At 38.3% G+C, this 19,145-nt stretch overlaps 1 protein-coding gene across 1 annotated transcript in view; it reads left to right on the top strand.

Annotated features, from left to right (window-relative positions):
• Positions 1-19,145, top strand: part of LOC139687033 (beta,beta-carotene 15,15'-dioxygenase-like) — a 57,615-nt gene that overhangs the window by 23,946 nt on the left and 14,524 nt on the right. The window contains exons 2-4 of the mRNA XM_071584134.1: positions 12,459-12,601; positions 13,170-13,310; positions 18,116-18,238. Of these exons, the coding sequence (XP_071440235.1) occupies positions 12,459-12,601; positions 13,170-13,310; positions 18,116-18,238 (407 nt within the window). The remainder of the gene's footprint in view (positions 1-12,458; positions 12,602-13,169; positions 13,311-18,115; positions 18,239-19,145) is intronic.

The following is a 19,145-nucleotide window of genomic DNA, read 5'->3' as shown; positions in this document are numbered from 1 at the left end:
AGACGTAGTAATGGAAATTATGCTAATGACATCAAACCACCAATTTTAGACACAGAAAGAGTATATACGTGGATGTGGTTAGCTTAGTGCCACGCGCACTTCTTTGCGAAATAGAGGACTGCATGGCAATTGAAAAAAAATGAAGCTTTAGGGATAGGTAGGAAGAAGAAAAAGAAGAAGAATTGCGTTATGCTAAGAAGCTTTCACAAGGAGGAGGCAGGGAGGTTTCCTCGCAGTTTTGGATGTAAGGTCGTGTTTTTTCAGGAGGGGTACAGAAAAGTATCATTGTACTTTTGTCTAGGCTGTGTTCATAAAGTCTATCTTAACCGGTATAATACCAATAATAATACGGTAAATGTATTTTCTTCTAAATTACAGTTGTTTGCGTTAAGAAAACTTGTAAATACCCACAGAAAGGTCCGGCAAAGAGTCGTTAGTTTAAGACTGGGAAAAATACGTCTGTCCCAAAATTAGTATAACCTATTTTTCCCAGAAGGACGGGCGGGTGGAGGTTTCTTTGTCTGGGTTCGAGGGAGGGGAGTCTCAGGAAAGGCTGGAGAGCGGTGGCAGTTGGCTCCCAGCCTTTTCGAAGTGCGTGTCGTTCATTTGCGAAACCTCTATAACGTGATCTCGTGACGCTCCGTCATGAGCTGATTGTTGGAACAGCGCTACGTCATTACATTTTTCATGAAACTGGGCAAAATCGGGAAAGAGACTCATGCCATGCTCAAGGGAGCTTATGGTCATAAGCGCCGTGAGTAGATCCGCTGTTTGGAGTGACAGAGGGCAGAGAAGATGTTGAGCACGCCGAATGTTCGGGACGCCCTTGGACATCAAAAATTGACGAGAATCTTGCAAGAGTGAAGGAATTGTCGAACAGAGACTGCAGATTAAGTGTTCGCATTGTTAACGATGAAATTGGCCTCCCTAAAAGTGATGTGCATCGGCTTATGACCGAAAGCATGGGCGTGAGGAAGGTGTGTGCGAATTCGGTGCCGCGAGTGCTCTGGGACGAACAAAAGGAAACTCGTACGCGGATGTGCCAAGAGCTTCTTGACCATGTGAATGAGGATCGACATTTTTTAGAGAAAGCCCCACCAGACTCATTCATCTTCTCCCGTCTCAGATCTGAGCGGAAAGGACGTCACCACGGCACGGTGAAAGCGTTACAACAGGTCGTGACGAGGGAGCTTGGCAGCATTCCGGGCGCCGCCTTCCAGGAAGCGACCGCGGCGTGGAAAACCCCCTGGCAGCGGAGTGTGGACGCACAAGGGTGCTACTCCGAAGAATTTTGCGTGAAAGTAAATAAATAAAGAAAGGCAATAATTTTTTAAATGGACTCAGTCGTACTACTTTTCGTATAGACCTTGTATGGCAGACGGTTGTTGTTGGGGGAAGAGAGGAATCTACTCGTATATGAAAGTTTCATTTTGTATTTCATCCAAACTAGTCGCAGGAAATCCATTATAAAGCTAAAAACCCCAAGCTCATTTACAGTTAATGTGGAAAAATACCTACACATCAGGTATGAGAGTGTAATATAGGAGCCATTATATTTGGCCTATGCGTCACCTAAAGTTTTATCGATTAATTGTAACCCATTAAAAATTAATATTAGCATTTGACTGTATTCTATTTTGTCTTGGTTTCTCCTTAACGAGAATCTGCCATACACAGAAGGTTTACTGAAAGATTCCTCATTATTAAGGTTCCATCGGAGCCTCTCAAATTTTGTCAATAGGTTTTTCATGCGGAAATATGTGCTGAAACTTCTATTGCGGTTGATTCTGGCTTCTGATTTCCAGTGAAGTCTCACATAGTTCCAATCTACTCAATCAGGCACCATATTGTAATTATTTAAGTAACAGAGATTCCTCGCATAAATGCATCCCGCGTCAACGTCTTACATGCTGTCAAATAATACAGATATTAAATAATTCTGTGTGAACAAGGACGTTCTAATCCTCCGCATGAAGAGAAGGGGTAGAAGGGGAAAGAAGGGAGTTCCTCCAACTTCTGGCTGCCATTGCTATCAAAGATCAAACCATTACCAAAGTTGAAAGCAGCATATAGATTCCATTATTTTTGCAAGGAAAAAGGGTCTGAATATAGCGAGACTCTGACAATCTTTCATAGGTCACGCACTTTTGAAATTTCTTTGCGGCGCCGAGAGAAAAGTGAAGTGAAAAGTTAAATATGGCGATAGTTGAATCACTACCATAAAATACTTGATCCTCTGTCAACGGGAAAGTTTCGATGACTTTCTCTACTTCGGCCAAGTAATGGGCAATAAATTCGAGGCCCTGAAGCTGGAAGTGAGGTGGCCGAACCGGGGTTCTACATGTTCGAAGCAAGGCATAATTGTTTCCTACGCATTATTATTTGGTGTGGTAGGCTACCAGGCTACCACGCCAATTCCCACAACCTTTCGTTCGACCAGTGTTTTGCTCTTAGCATATAGGCAGGTTTTAAAAGGACAAAAACTATGCATATCACGCAAATTCCAAGGTCTCTGTTAAGCATTAGAAACGTTTTCATTACAGCAAATCGTCCTTCAGATCTAAGGATGCAAAATGTCTAAACCTCTACTCAGCTGACATTCACTTCTGTCACCACCCCCCCGTGACAAATTTCCCAATATTTCCCCAATTTGCAACCGCCCCCGATGTAAAACCTGTCCTCTTATTATGCCTACTCCCCTCTCCCTACATCCCCTCATTGCCCCCTCACCTCGTTCCCACGCTAATTGCCTCTCAAAAAACATTATTTATCTTTTATCATGCAAACATTGCACTTCCTTTTACATAGGCGAATGCATTACCCCCTTATCCATCCAAATGAATAATCACTGGTACTCCTGCAATTCTGCCTCACTCTCTTCTCTTCCGATCCCTTCACACGCCAATTCCCACAACCTTTCGTTCGACCAGTGTTTTGCTCTTAGCATCCTAGAATCCCCACCCGATTCAGCCATCAATATAGGGGTGAGAACTCGAGAATCCGTGTATGTATTAGCTTTCCGATCTTTCAAAATTCCCACCCTTAACCGCCATATTTAATTTCCCTCCCAGCATTCCCTGCACCTCCCCTCCCCGCCCAGACCCCTTACCCCTCTCCAGCATATTTTCAGTCTTACTTGAAGAAGGCCTCGGAGAAGGCCGAAAGCTTAAACAATTTACCGTGTGAGTGTCCTTTTAAGTGTTACTATTTTATTTGTGTTCTATTGTGCCGTACATATATATATATATATATATATATATATATATATATGTGTATATAAAATATCTTCGAAATGGAACGCTCTTCGGCGACACACAAATATACGAGGGTCATCCGGAAAGTAGTACCCGTTCGTGAAATAAAGACACAAAAGTAAATATTAACAAACATAAAAAATTTTATTTGAAAGAGGATACTTTAAACTACTTCTCAACATAATCTCCAAGCAAATTAAGGCATTTGTCATAACGTGTGACAAGTTTCTGTATTCCTGCTGCATAGTCCTTCGCCGCCAGCTCATTGAGATACGCGAGGGACCCATCTTGCACAAATTTTTGCATAATGCAGATGGTGTTTAACAATTTCATGAACAATTGTTCGAGAAACATTGGGAAAATGCTCACAGATGTCATCAATTGTGACGCGCCGATCGTTCCTCACGAATTCGTCAACTGAGCTCACCAGTTGGTCTGTAATGACAGACGGTCTCTCCGAACGCTCATCGTCGTGTGTGTTCCCCCTCCCCATGTTGAAGTTGCGACACCACCGCCGAACAGACGACTCGTCCATTACATTGTCTCCATACACCTCCTTTAATTGGCGATGAATATCACATGGGCGAACGTTTCTTGCATTGAGGAATTTAATCACTGCCCTCACTTCACAACTGGCGGCGTTCTCAATTTTTTTTAAACATTGTAAACAATCACAGAAACAACACAGGCAATGCTAGCGTCACGCAACTTGGCTCAGAGAAGGCAGACAAGCCACTGAAGCTATCTGACCTCGTCCAGCGGCTACTCGCGTCGTCAGCACTTCATGCGGCACGAACGGGTACTACTTTCCGGATGACCCTCGTATAAAAAACACAGATGTAGATTTTTAGAATATAGAGACACAAAGAAAGGACACTCACAATTTGTTATTTTACGTTTCGACAGCACGGCTGTCGTCTTCAAATATATATATATATAAATATATATATGTATATTTCTATATGTATATATATGTATGTATATGTATATAAATATATATGTATATATATATATGTATATGTATGTATTTATATATACTATATATATGTACATTTATATGTGGGTCGCGGTAGTCCAGGGATAGAGCGTTGGACTACTGACCGGAGGGGCCCGGGTTCGAATCCCGGGTAAGGCACTCTGGGCACTTGCAGCTCCACCCAAGCTATGTGATTTTTCGGGCACCAAATCCGTAAACATAACCGGCCAATGGAGAGGCACTGGCAGGGGCACTGGCCCCCCCACCCTGATGTTTGATTTTCACACGCCGTCGGGCTTAGTACTAGGTGAACTCTTCCAACACCTACCAAAATGACCTTAGGGTTGATTACTGTGTTAATGGTTTTTGCATTCTTTACATCTTTACTGCTTTAGCTAGGGGAATTTTCAGGTACCACATCCTCCTGGTACCCTGGTAACTATAACCGGCACAGTGAAAGGAACTGCCCCCCCTATCCTGATACGTTAATTTCACACGCCGCTGGGCTTAATACTGGGTGAACTCTACCATCACCTACCAAACCGACCTTTGGATTGATTACTGTGTTTATGGTTTTACATGATGTGTACGTAACCATCGGATTTTACCGGCATATACCTAACCACTGGTTTCGGTTCACGATCATAACTAAGAATTTTGCCAGATCTGGAGACGGGATGGTTCTTAGTTTATAGTAATGGAATTCCTACTTCTACACAAACAAAAACATAGCTGTGGAGAGCTAGGAATTGGCGAGCATTTCCGCAAGGAAATATAGAAGGTAAAAGATGAGATTTTAAAGGCATTTGAAGGCCAATTTAAGAGTCTATAAGTGGAGGACCATAAATTTGAGCAGTTTCAACCCCACAATTATTTGAAAATTATTTTTAGACAAAAATGGGCAAATTGATGGAGACCTTAGGAGAAGATTAGTGTTGCGTGAAGCAGCGATAACAAAGGGAAGGGAGCAGGACCTTGGGTATAAAACGAAAAGAAAATCTCAATGAAAACCTTGAAGAGGGGTATGGTTTTTGTAGGATGCGGAAGAATATTTTTTTAAATAATTGACGGCAGAGAAAATAATGGATCATATTTTCGCATAATAGAGATGGCTCTTGGTAGAAATCCGAAGAAGATAGATAAAATGAACGAAGGAAATATTGGACAGAAGGGAGAATTGTTGATAAGGGAAGTGGAGCGAGGAAAGGGATGGGCGTTCTCGATAACATGAAGATATGCATTTGAATATACGAGCTGGAATGACCTGAGCAGAGCTCGTATATGAACCTGAAAATTGGTTTACTTAAATGCAAGCTTAAAAGTACATATTTCGGTTAGCAGGGCTTTTCTCCAACGTGAACTTAGAATTTTGCAATTCATTTGCTATGCCCATGCAACACCTATGTTTATCCGATTGGAAGATTACTGATTATATTATAGAATAGATAGCGTTAATTTGCGCTCCTACTAAGCAAAAATATACTCACAAAACGAAATAAATATGTGAAAATATCCTTGTAGGATGTGGAGTTCTGGGGTTTAAAAAGCAAGAATCATTGCGAAAGAAGAGTAGAATTCTTCAAAAGCTAGGGGTGCTAGGGGTGGATCAAATGGGCAGATGAAGTGAGAGCGTGTTAAAGGAATCATTGAAAGGGAGATCTTAGGAGAAACTCCAAAGCATACATATGATGAGGAGAGAGATATAATTAGAATGTAGGAGATATAAAATTGGAATTTAGGAATGCAAGAGAATGGAGTTCAAACCACGCCGATTTGTTCTAACACCTAGATGGCGTTAGAAAGAGAAGAATAGAGGGCTGCCTTCGGACTGGAATAACAAAGTAAAATTGCCTGGGCAAAGTAAGGTTAATACTAGAGTTTTTATGTTGAGTCTAATGGGTGATAATGCTCAAAACACACTTGTCGACGATTCACCCGCCATCGCCCTAATTGGAAGCGTAGGCGGTGCAATAGACGTTGATTCAGTGTCACTAGTCAGCATTTACTGTCTCCTGTCAGTGATTATTGAAAGGTGAATGCAAGTCATTCTACTGCCTAAGGCACCAACTTGGCGTGGTTGCAGATAAGCGGACACCTATGCATTATTACATTTTAAAAATATTCGAAATCCACGATTTGAAGAAAGACACACACTCGAGTGCCATTGCGTCTTTTGAGCGACCGCTGCTTGATAAAGGAGGAGCGCCCAGAGTCTCGTTCAGCGAAACAAAACTGTGCGACTTATGTAGAAGTTTTCACCGAAAGCAAATAAAAGAGTAAGAGAGAGATAAATACAGAAAGAGATGACGACAAACGTAAGGTATTCTAACTAATAGTTCTATCACATCCACGCGTTTAGGTATGCGAGCCGATAAAGATGAATTCTATTGGACCGATTGCTAATCGTATGGATTTAAATGAAAGGGACATGGAGGGACTACTTCTAACCTCACATTGAATGAATAGCCAAACCACAATGGTAATTTGATTAGAAAAGGCTGGCGGCCTTAACGATTAAATGAATTATTCCACTCGAGAACAACACATAATCTTATTCTGTTCTCAATTTCACGATCAAATGTTAAGTTCGCTGGTGGCATTTCCCTTCCCCATTGGGCGGCTTTGCAAGGTGATACGCAGATTTTAATGTTCAGTTTGTGTGTGTGGTAGAAAGACCTCATTTTCAAGTCAGTGAAATTCGTCGTGTTCTGGGAGCCGTTCGCAGTCCAACGTCGTCCAAGACGCGGCGAAAGGGGGAAGGAAAAAGAGAAACAGGCTTGAGGAAATTCGGGAGGGGTCAGATAGGAATGGAACAAAAAATACGTCCATCAAGCATTTTTTGCTTGAAACGGGCGTACAAGTTTGCGTTTTATGCGTGCGTCCAAGCGGGTTTGCTTGCGCAAAAATGTAATGAATCTTTTGTGTCGCATCTCAGCTGCTGCGAAGCGTCAAACAGGAACCAATATATTGTTGGACGAAAAGGATCACCTGTCCCTTCCTGCTCCGTAATATTGTTTACTTGAGTACAGTAGAAAAACTACGACAAAGATTGTGGGAGGAAGAAAACGGAACGCGGTAAGGGAATGGCTCGTGAGAATAATGAGTGAAGTGTTAATGAGATGCTTTCGACTGTTTTAATTCTTAAGTGAATGCCAACTCGAATACTTGCGTACTCATTGCACCCAACTTCCCAAAACTTCCTCTGGGGAATGTTTCTGATGATAAGCACCAAGTTTTCTTCTTATTCTGTCCGGAAAAATTACTATCAACGCGAAACAAAGGTGAGTTCTCAATACTGACTCCATGACAAGGGAAACAATCACTGATTTCGCATTTCACTTGGGTTCACACTTTGTCCTTGGTAGTTCCGTCGAAGCTTCGGCCTCAGAGTGCTTCATTAAGTGGGAAAAGCTGGGCACTATCACGGATCAGATTTTCCTGGGCCTATCGCCTTCGATATCTCTAACGCAATTTACCTCTACATCATGAATAAAATTCAAATTTTGACTCTAATTTACTGACAGTGAGCCAATCGGTAACGATCACGAGTTTGCGACACCTTAACAATTATTACTGGTAGCGCAAGGAGTCGCGTCATGTTTTGTTTCTAGATACGATATTTGACGAGCAATGCCAATGTTGATTTGAATATTCGTCTTCCATCGCGGGACTAAAGTAAAAGATAAAGTGCGCAAGTCTTGAAGATTCATGACTGCGCGTCCCGGGCCACGTTGTCAGCGTCCACGCTGGAACTGTTCGTACGACAGGCATCAATTCAATATCAGATGTCCCTAGCTGTATTTACACAGTATATTCTCGTCCATTTGAAGGCCTTAAACTGCGTGGTCGGCGAGAAACACTCAATTCAATTTGGATTCGTGAAGACGAGCGGGAGATTAGGAGGAAATTGAAAGATTGAGTACTCCGAGCCAAGTGAATTTCGTGCGAGTACTGATATACGAATGAGATAGTACATAATATTTTAGTTTGCGAGCGCGCACACCGAACCGTGGACCTTCACACTTGCTTGTAATACGTACCATTCTCAGCGTGTCTTTTGAGAATCTGTAGGTTTCAATGCCTGCAGAGTGTAACTTATGTCTTCAGATATGAGAGGAATGGAAAAAACTGAATATTTAAGTTGGCCAAAATGCTTCTTTGCCAAACAATTTAAATGGTAAGCTGAAAGTTTCATGAACATATAGCCTCCCTGTGGTCTACGCACTATTCCAAAGTCATCGGTCATCAAAAGTCTTTAGAAATACGTAGGTCGTTCATTAATTCCTTAGAAAATCGGAAAGATGACGCTCGCACTATCCTAAAATATTTTCTGTCAATAAGCCTCATCAATCTCTAGACTGATATTTATGTTCCAGTTATATTCATCGCGTGGTTTCATATTCATAGTCGATTAAAGCATGAAACGGTTGCTTATTTTGAAAAATGGAAAAAAATGAGTATCGTGCGGTCATTTAACGATTCTTTCTAAAAGGCTTAACCTCGAATTTGTCAAAGCCAAATGGATGAAGTTCGTGGCATATGTGCTCCCGTGTTAGTGACTGCTTAGAATTGGGTAAATGAGTTTAAAGGGGGATCGAGATGGTGCGGTGGCTAACGTACTTGCTTCCCACCCCAGAGGGCCCAGGTTTGAATCCCGGTGGTGGCATATATTTTTCAGTGGGATCCCGATCCCTACTTGATTGGCTTCCTTCAAAATAATTGACAAATCCACGTTTTGAGTGATAGACGAATCATAGTTCGCAAAATAGTTGAGGCCACATGCATGTCACAAGGTTGTACAATGTTTTCAATTTTGTAGGCAAAAATTAGGTGAGGAAAGAAATCTCGGCAAGATAGGTGCTGTGCTTGCTCTCAGGGGAGAATTAACGCATTGGTGGTCAACTCGGAGGCTGGTCTCGCGCTTTTCCGTCGCTATCTTGACGAGTTTCTGACGAAAGCTCATTATATATTGGACCAAAATTAGCTGAATATTAAAATAGGCGTTCCAGAGCAAGTGGAGCGGTTAAGCTATCTCTGAAACGTTTTGGACCAAAATGGTCAAAATTGTAGCGACATAAGAAGAATAATTAATTGCATTATGCAAAAAAGCTTTCACAAGATGGAGGGAGTTTATGATAGGGAGGTTGAATTTATTATTATCAGTAACCTAATGGTTAAGGTAGGTTTTGATTGGTATGGCAATAATTCCCTGGCCTCTCCTAACAAAATACAACCCGGCATCCAACAATTATGTAAGCCCCTCTTCAATTCTACATACTTCCTTCTTCCCTTCATTACATCAAACATCCCTATCCTATTCCTACCCCTTCTTCATTTGCCTAACACTCCCAATTGTAGCTGTCTTCAACATCCCAATGCCTATCCAAAAGCTCTGCATCCATGATTCTTGCCTCCTTTTGACTTCTCGGAACAATCCTTTCTCCTCACCACCATGCCTTACATTTCCTCGTCTGCTTTCTTATCTGTCCAGTTCTCCCCTTCCATTCTTCTCCATATCCACATCTCAAAAGCCTCATATCTATGCCTATCATCCTGCTTCAGCTACCATGTGTCTGTGCAGTATGAAATCACACTCCATATCAAAGTTTTGATGAGCCTTTTCTTAACATCTTTACTCAACATCCCTGTCACCAGTTCCCTCCTCCGTGTAAAAGCTTCTTTGCCTAACACAATTCTTCATTGAATGCAGCAACTTCACAGTGTATAAATCATTCCCCTAGACCGATTTTTACACTCTGAAATTGTTGCGTTTCCATGCATATCAGTGGATGACTCTGTCTAAAGTTACTGCTGCGGCATCTCCCGCAGTTACTTGGAATAATTCTTTGTATTATGACTCAACTACTTTGATCATTTTGGTCCAGAAAACTTTTTAGATTCTGTTCCAGGTGCTCCGGTTTATGTACTCCAATTTTAAGAGTAAAATTAGCCTTCTTCTTTATCAAAAAACACACCCTTTGTTTTGTTTACATTTATTATCCTCCCATGCCTATGGCACTGGCTTTCCAACGCACTCAGCAATGCTCAAAAACTCTTGGTTGACAGACACAAACTACGACCTTATCATCTGCAAACATAACTGATTTTTTTAATTCCCCGCCAACTTTCATTCCTATATCCAGTGCTTCCCATGCCTCTTCAGCCATTTTGTCCAAATATATGTTGCAAAGCACCAGTGATAATGAACAACCCCGTCTTATCCCTCTTTGCAACACTGCCTAATCCCTAATGTCCATCCACAACTTGAACCTGAGCAATCTGTGACATGTACAAGGTGCAGATATGTCTCATTTACCTTCAATCTTTTGCAATTTTCTGCAATTCATTAATTGATTCCACCCAATTACCCTTATCAATTTGCTCTCTTGACATCTACCAATTAAACTTACACATCTCGATTGCATTCTATGTTCCTCTCTATTGCTGACCTCACTACTGCAATGGCATCACATGTGTCTCTCCCCCTTCTGATCCCAAACTGATTATCCCTTAAGTAATAATCTGCCTTGCTCTTTATCCCCTTGTAAAGAACCACTTTAGCTGTGTGCAAAATCAATCTTTTTGTTCTGCATATATAGTTATAACATATGGCTGCCTTTCCCTTTTTTGGAAGAGGAACTAACACGAATCAGGAAAAGTCTTTTTCACTGAAACAGCACACATGTCATTTGGAAGTGCTCAGTCTAAGCCTTGAGAAGATTGTCATTTGAAATTCCTCCACAAATGGAGCCGTGAAGAGGGCGAAGGAGTGATATTATTGAAAACTTGTAAATTGGCTGAATGTCATATTCAGCAGACTAGTAAGTGAAAAACCAAAATTACATCATATCACATAATTATTTGCATTTGGTAAACATTAATCATTTCCATGAAAAGCTGTGTGATTTAATAAAACGGCTGTCTGATGTAATAATTTGCCAAAAATAATATTGATTTGTCTTTTTTTTTCAGACAAAAAATGTCTGGGGTAAAACGGCATTTGATTATTTCATAAATATTTACCAGCACAAAAACGTAAATAGATAAAATTAATTAATTAAATAAATCCACCTTTTGTTCATGTAAGGACTACAGGTATTTAAAAAGTATGTGATGAGTATCCTGTGAGTAGACAATATCACCATTTTGTAGAAATTCTCAAGAATGTGAAAAGATGGAGAGAGAGTTTAACATTTTTTCCGGTAAACCAAGAGAATCAAAAAGCTTGAAGATAGAGTAAATGTCATTTCATTATTTCATAACCATTAAGATTTTGATTTTAAGCTAAAAAATTAACTCGGTACATTAAAAGCCATTTTTTATCAAATACAAAAGTAATTCAAAGTAATTTTAATTTTAGCTTTGTAAAATGAGGATTAATTAAATAATAGAGGGAGTTTTTATGTTCATGCCGAAGCAATTATTCTTGATAAAATGGCGAGAATTAAAAAATGACCTTGATTGTCTATGCACAGCATTTCTCCTTGATAGGAAAAGGCACAAAATTGGAAAAAGATATTTTCTCAAATCTGTAATGCCCATTCACCAGGGTCTGTAAGTCAACATATTTGGTTTCTTTTTCCATCTGTGTATATGAATGTTAACTAGTGGCACAAATGTAAGATGAAGCACTATGGTCATTCAGCAAACAGAATGGATTCCAAGAAAAAACAAGTGAAATTAAGAAATATCCAGTTGCAGTTATGCACATGCACCAAAGTGAATATGATATCCATTTTGCAGAGATATCAACAACAACTGAAGTATCATTTCAAACTCCAGTTTGATAGGTGAGGTCAGTACAAAGCAGCTCAGCATATAAAACTCACAGAGCGAAGCATGTCCCCTGTATTGAGGTTTCCTGGGAACGCCTGCTATTTGAAATGTCATACAGCTTGGGTGATGCTGTGAGGTGTCACCTGGGTATGGACCTGGGTCCCCCGCTGAAAGTGGTTGCCATATACCTACCCACCTATTACCCACTTGGCTACCACAGCATTGCTACATTTTTCTCCAAATTCCGAGATTTGGAATGTTTAATGAGAATATCTTCTTTCAGCTACATGTATATTTAATAACGGTGTGATTAAATTAGCAAGTAGCGTATATGACTGTTTGTTTATGAAAATCATAATTTCTTAGGTAGGGTATTATAAGTCATTGATTATGTAACTTGTAAAATTGTATTAAATTAACCTAACCTGGATTTATTCATCCTCTATTTACAGGGGAGATACCGATTTGGTTAAAAGGATCCTTTGTCCGGCTGGGCCCAGGCAAGTTTGAGCTTGGAAAAGCAAATGACTTTGTGATGAACCACTGGTTTGATGGATATGCAATCCTATACAAATTTGACATCAAGAATGGAAAGGTAAGATGTACATTGAGATAAGAAACTCCAGTTACAGCTGCTTCCCCGAAAAACCCTGATATTCATTATGAAACACCTGTATATGATTCAATGTTAATGCAAGGAATTATATATTTGCAATATTTATGCAATTGACTTATATAAATATAGTTCTGGTAATTTAGAGCTACTAGAAATATTATGGAGCAACAAAATTGGGCCGTATCCACACCTGTTCTAACCTTTAGATCAGTTGTTATTGGTATGGACCCATACTTTACCAAAGTAAGTTCTTGAAATGGAGTGGCAAAGAATTTTTCTCAAAAAGCATTGCTTGAAAAATGTCTTCACGATGTTAATAATGGAGAATTGGTGGAATTACTGAAGTTTTTTTCTTAATGCTTCACATAGCTAACTACCAACTCTACTTACTTCACTACTAACTTCACAACACTAACATCAACCATGAGCGAGTGATGCAAACTTTATTGCCCTGACTGTTGGCCTGATAGAACGTAATTTATATCTTTTTGTTTTGCATCTGCCATATCTTCCATCCATTATCCAATAACTCTATGAACTCTTTTAGGTGATGTTCAGTAAGAAATTTCTGCAATCAGATGCTTACAAGAGAGCTGTGTGCGTTGGCCGACCTGTGTTTACAGAATATGGGACAAAGTCATATCCAGATCCTTGCAAGAATATATTTTCCAGAATGATGTCATCATTAGTAAGTGTATATATTGTCCCTCATGTAAATATAGTTTAAGGTAAATTAAAGTATTACCCTTTGGAAATACTTAAATTTTCCTCTGGTGCCAGTGAGAGTGGAAAGAAACTATTTAAAGAAAGCAATGCATATGTAGGTACCACCATGATTGCCAAATATCTCCAGGTAGAGACCATTGATTCAATTAAATGTCCAGGCTTTCTGACAAACATTCATTGACTCTGGCACTCATTTAGGAAAAACTATGTGACTCATAATAGCATTTATACCTCAGCTTGATCAATCTATGCACACATAGACTTAAGAAAAGGTACGGACTGCCAACAATCAACAATTTGTTGGCTATCTGGAAATTCTTCCATTGACTTAAAATTATCTATGCTTGATGAAGTATTAATAGTTAATAATAATAATAATAATAATAAATTTATTGGTCCTGTTGATATGTTAGTACATATATAGGCCTTGTCAAATATACATTAAAATAGTAGTACATATTACAAGATTTAAACATCATACAGCAATATTAACAGTCATTTAAACAAGAATTCTTTTACATTGTAAAAACAATTGTCAAGTAAATATTTTTTTAATTTAATTTTAAAATACACCAGTCTTTGCTCATTTTTTATTTCTATTGGCAAATTGTTAAATAATTTACAACCCATATACGTAGGCCCATTGCTGAACATAGAAAGTTTATGAGAACTTGTTACATAATTGGATTTTTTTCTGGTATCATAGTTATGCACATTTTTATTTGTTTTTAAGTTAAATTTACCTTCAAAAGTTTTTACAAATAATATGGATTCATACATATAAATGCAGGATAGAGGCATAATCCTCAGCTTTTTAAATAGGCCTCTACAGCTCTCTTTTTGACTAGCATTACAAATTGTTCTTATTGCCCACTTTTGGAGTTTAAAAATTCTTTCAGATGGAGGGGAATTTCCCCATGCCACTATGCCATATTTCAATCTGCTATAGACATGTGCATAATATAGACTTATGGCTGTGTCAGTATTCATAAGTTTTTTCATCCTTCTGATTAAATAACAACCAGAGGCAATTTGAGATGCAAGATTATCAATGTGACTATCCCAACTAAGACATTCATTTAAGAACAAACCAAGGAATTTAATACCTGTTGTACGTCCTAGACTGTTGTCTGTAAACTTAATATATGGACTACAGTCAATTTTCTTCTGTGGCGTATGAAACAGCATATAGGATGATTTACTCTTATTTATTAGAACCTTATTATTAGAACACCAACTCTCTATGTTTGTGACAGCTTCCTGAGCTGGTAGAACCACATTTCCTGCCTGCTTTAACAGATGATTGGTATCGTCTGCATACATGAATACTTCACCATTTAATGAGTTTGGCAGATTATTAATGTATAACAGAAATAGCAGTGGCCCCAGAATGGATCCTTGGGGAACCCCTCTAATAACCTCCTGGTAGGAGGATGACCATTTTTTCATATTTGCACTGGAAATAGTTACACATTGCATTCTCTTTGTCAAGAAGGACCTTATTAATTTGGTTGCAATACCTCTTAGTCCATAGCAATGGAGTTTATGCAGAAGAATTACATGGTCAACAGAGTCAAAAGCCTTTCTAAGATCATAAAATATACAAAGTGTCTTGGCGTTATTATCTATGCCATCAAGAACAGAGTCAATAAACTTGTATAAAGCAGCGAGCTCAGCAGAAAGTCCTTTAATAAAGCCAAATTGGGACTTTGATAAAATACTGTTTTTTATTAGGAATTCCATTATTCTGTTTGCAATGACAGATTCAAGTATTTTTGAGAACACAGAAACTTTTGTTATCGGGCGGTAATTGTCCATTACCTCCTGATTCCCACTTTTGTATAGCGGAATGACTACTGAGAATTTCAGTTTGTCAGGAAATACACCTGATGATAGAGAAGCATTTACTAAGTGAGTAATGGGAGCTAAAAGATAATTGCTACATTTCCCCTTAAGAAGTGAGCAGGGAACCTCATCCCATCCAGCTGAGTCTTGCTTCACTTCTTCCATGCACTGGATAATTATGTCTCTTAGTGCTACATGTCCTAGTTCATTGTGTTATGATACATTAAATTAGCAAATTTTTAACACATACATTGGAACAGGTACTGAGACAGTGATGCTTCTGGCAACCTCATAAGGCTATGGTAAATCCCACCACTACAGTTATCAACCTGAAGGCTGGTTTGATAGTTAAGAGTAGAGCTCACCTTGTACTAAACTAAGCTCAACAACGAGTGTATTTCACACATCAGGGCAGGAAGGGCAAGATCCTTTCCTGTACTGCCGTGTGATATCTCAGGAAGATCGGGTACCTCAAATGTCACAGAGCTTGGGTCCAGTTAAGGCATCCCTAGGGGGCATCTAATGCTCTACCCTGTCAGACTACCATGTCCCCCAAATCCAGAAGATCTCATAATAATTAAGTATGTATACGGAGTAATTAAATTGTATGGAACAAATTTTCTATCTGTTCAATTTTATTCCACAAGGGCTCTTGAATAGAGAGTTGATCATAAATTTTCATTTGCATAATTAGTTTGAACTTATAATTTTATGCCATATAGTGAAGTGTGATGTATATGTGGTATAAGTTTCATTGATTAAACTCCAGTTTTAAGTATGTAAGTGGCAGATGATGCAAGTTGCTCAGCTCTCCTTAGGCAAAGGAGTTAACACTTAAGTTTTGCTGTTGCCTGAACCAATTGTCAGGTGAGACCTATGCTGTGCAGCAGGAGAGAACAGGATGATGGCACTCTTATATCCTAAATATAATGCCTTCTAGACTACCATTACCAATCACTTCTTGCTGTGAATTTGTCTAGATTCAAGTATTTGGCAAGTTTTTCATGCTGAATTTTGGTATGTCAGCACCACACATTCCTACCCCATGAGGTCATTGATGTATGAATGACCTTTACATTGTCTCTTCCTATCCTTCATCTTCCAATAACCTTACAACTGTCAAAAAATGATCTTCCTTGTAAACTGAATTCAAATCTAAGAGCAAAGAGCTGAGCCTCCTTTATCACATCAGTATGTTAGGCAATACCAAACTCATAAAAGAAAACACTGCATCCACTACCTCGAGAAACCTCTCTGTGCATAATGCTCCATGTTACATGTTTTCTTTTAATGTTGTGTATCTTCAGTGCTATAGTCAATATTTGGTTCAGTTTTACTGCCAAACAATCCCATAATCATCAAGTATAATTTTGGAGAGTCACAAAATTACAAGGAAATTTTGACCTTCTGAGCTGACTCTCTCAGTGTTTTCTGAACTATCTTTAACAGATAATGTTGTACAACAGTAATGCACTTGTACTACAGAATGATTTAAGTACAGCCCATTCTCGTGCACAGATGTAATACTATTCCTCATTCTGCCCTAATCCTGTTTTTATTGCCAAGTTGTACCCTCATGTAACAGCTTTAAATAAAGGGATGGTAGAGTAAGTATGTCTGGCTCCATAGAATGCTTTGACTGCACATTGCTGAGGAGTCAGTTGAGTAGGTACATATCAGAGTCATCTAATTCTATGTACTTGTGTCTGCAAAATATATAGTGTTTAGTTGAGCGTAAGAATTATGTTCCATGTAGTATGCAGTTTATGCATAGTTTCAAATGTACAACTTGAATACTGATGCATTGTTGAAGTATTTAAATTATTTTCAACCAAATTCATAACAGCTTGGAGGAAAAATGTTCAAAGAAAACTTTTAAAGAGTTTTGGTACAGCACACAGCAGGAGCCTCTACCAAACCTGCCACCTGGATGGCTTGGCCTGACTTGGTCCAGATTATGTGGAAGATGATTAGTGGGAAGATGCTACAGGAGTCAATTAATTAGCATAGGTTTATTGAAATTAAATGTAATAGTCTTTCCATTAGAACTGAAATTTCCATTTACGGGATTCATTTGACTGAATTTTAAACTATCAAATAGTAAGATGATAAAAAGTGATCTGTTTGATTTTTGTCATAGTCTGCTCAGGTTAAAAAGCAATGTGAGTACTGCCTACAACTAAGTATAGATGACACTACATGACTCCATTAGAGAGAATGATATTATTGAGTGTGACTTAGAAGTAAATCTGTTCCAAAACAGACTACAAATTATTATGCTTTCCATGCAAAATACTTCATTCCTTAACTGAATGGCTCAACATGACAAAATAGAATGCCAAATGCCTGAAAACTTATTCCATAACTCAAATTTTGATTTAGATACAAAATAATACACTTTAAGCGAAAATAATTAGTATTTTAGTTTTACATTCCTGGGGAAAAGGATTGCAAACCAAAAGGTGATATGCTCTTTTTTTGTCGGCATGAAATTTGCAAAGAGGACAAGTAAAATTTAAAAATAGTGCTAATATCCATCACATTATGTCTATTACAATAATCACAAGTCTCAACTTTGCCTCTTTTACCAGAAAACTGTCATGGAATTTTTATGTATTTTGTTTCTATTCTTTCAATAAAAATATGGAAAACTAATTTTTTATATAGATATAAATGAATGAAATCTTTATATGATGTATGATTGATTTGGAGAAATTCCTTTTATTGCAAAACCAAAGCATAAGAATAACTTTGTTTTCATGATATGATTATTTGATAACGTTACTCTCTGGATTTTCCTCACAATCAGAAATTTTCTGTTGAGAGTGCCTGTTAGATGTTATATATAATTTTCAAATTCTAACATCATCTTAAACATGTGCCTATCGTTTATCTAACATCAACTTATTTCTATCTCCAAAGATACCAGATGTGACAGACAATAACCTTATTGGTCTCTATACTTTGGAAGACAGCCTTTACGTAGCCTCAGAAACAAGTGTTTTGATCCGGGTTAATCCCAAGGATTTGGGAACTTGTGAAAAGGTAAATCCCTTCAAAAATATTAAACTCATAAGGAATATTCTTAAATTTATCCTGTAAAAACTTGCTTCCACAATTCCTTTGCTTATAATAATCATAGTACTAATTATTCAGAAGGAAATACACAATTCTGAGCTGACTCTCTAAGTGTTTTCTGAACTATCATTAACAGATAGTGTAGTAATGCTTTTGCACAACAGAATGATTTAAGTACAGCCCATTCTCATGCACAGATGCAACACTATTCCTCATTCTGCCCTAATCCTGTTTTTATTTCCAAGTTGTGCCCTCATCTGCCCTTTAAATAAAACGGGTGGTATAATATGAATGTCTGGCACTGTAGAAAGCTTTGACTGCACATTGCCAAGAAGGCAGTTGAGTGTCAAAACATATCAGTATTAAAACAATGGGTTAGTAATTGAGTTCAGTTGAGGAAAATCAATTTAATACAGTTTATGAGTTCAATATTGAGGTTGTTACACATAGGTACATGTACCTCACAAGGTCAGTGAATTGAATTTCTTCCCTTAGAAAAAGTGAGATCTCCGAAAAAGCATGTGTTTGTTAAAAATGTTTATGGTCATATACCATCATGAGCATACATTTTAAAATAGATAATGTTATTGCCTGTTTCCAATGTGCAAGAAAAGATTCATAAGATATCCTTCTATCGGCAAATATGTCGATAGCATTTTGAGCCAAGAATATTTAGCCTTCTTAATTGTCTTTCTGGAGAAAATCCCTATGATTAATTAAGCTTGATGCATAGAAGCAGTGACAATTTTTTAAATATATGTATTTGAATATATTATCTTGTGTAAAAATTTAAATGACATACAGATTTTACGTGACAATGAGCATTCAGAGAATGATCTCCATATGAGGGAGCAAATTGCAAAATGGAATGAAC

Source organism: Hetaerina americana, unplaced genomic scaffold (assembly GCF_022747635.1).
Source record: "Hetaerina americana unplaced genomic scaffold, ioHetAmer1.1.p SCAF_16, whole genome shotgun sequence".
NCBI classification, from domain to species: Eukaryota; Metazoa; Arthropoda; class Insecta; order Odonata; family Calopterygidae; genus Hetaerina; species Hetaerina americana.
This window is presented reverse-complemented; position numbering and strand designations above follow the sequence as displayed.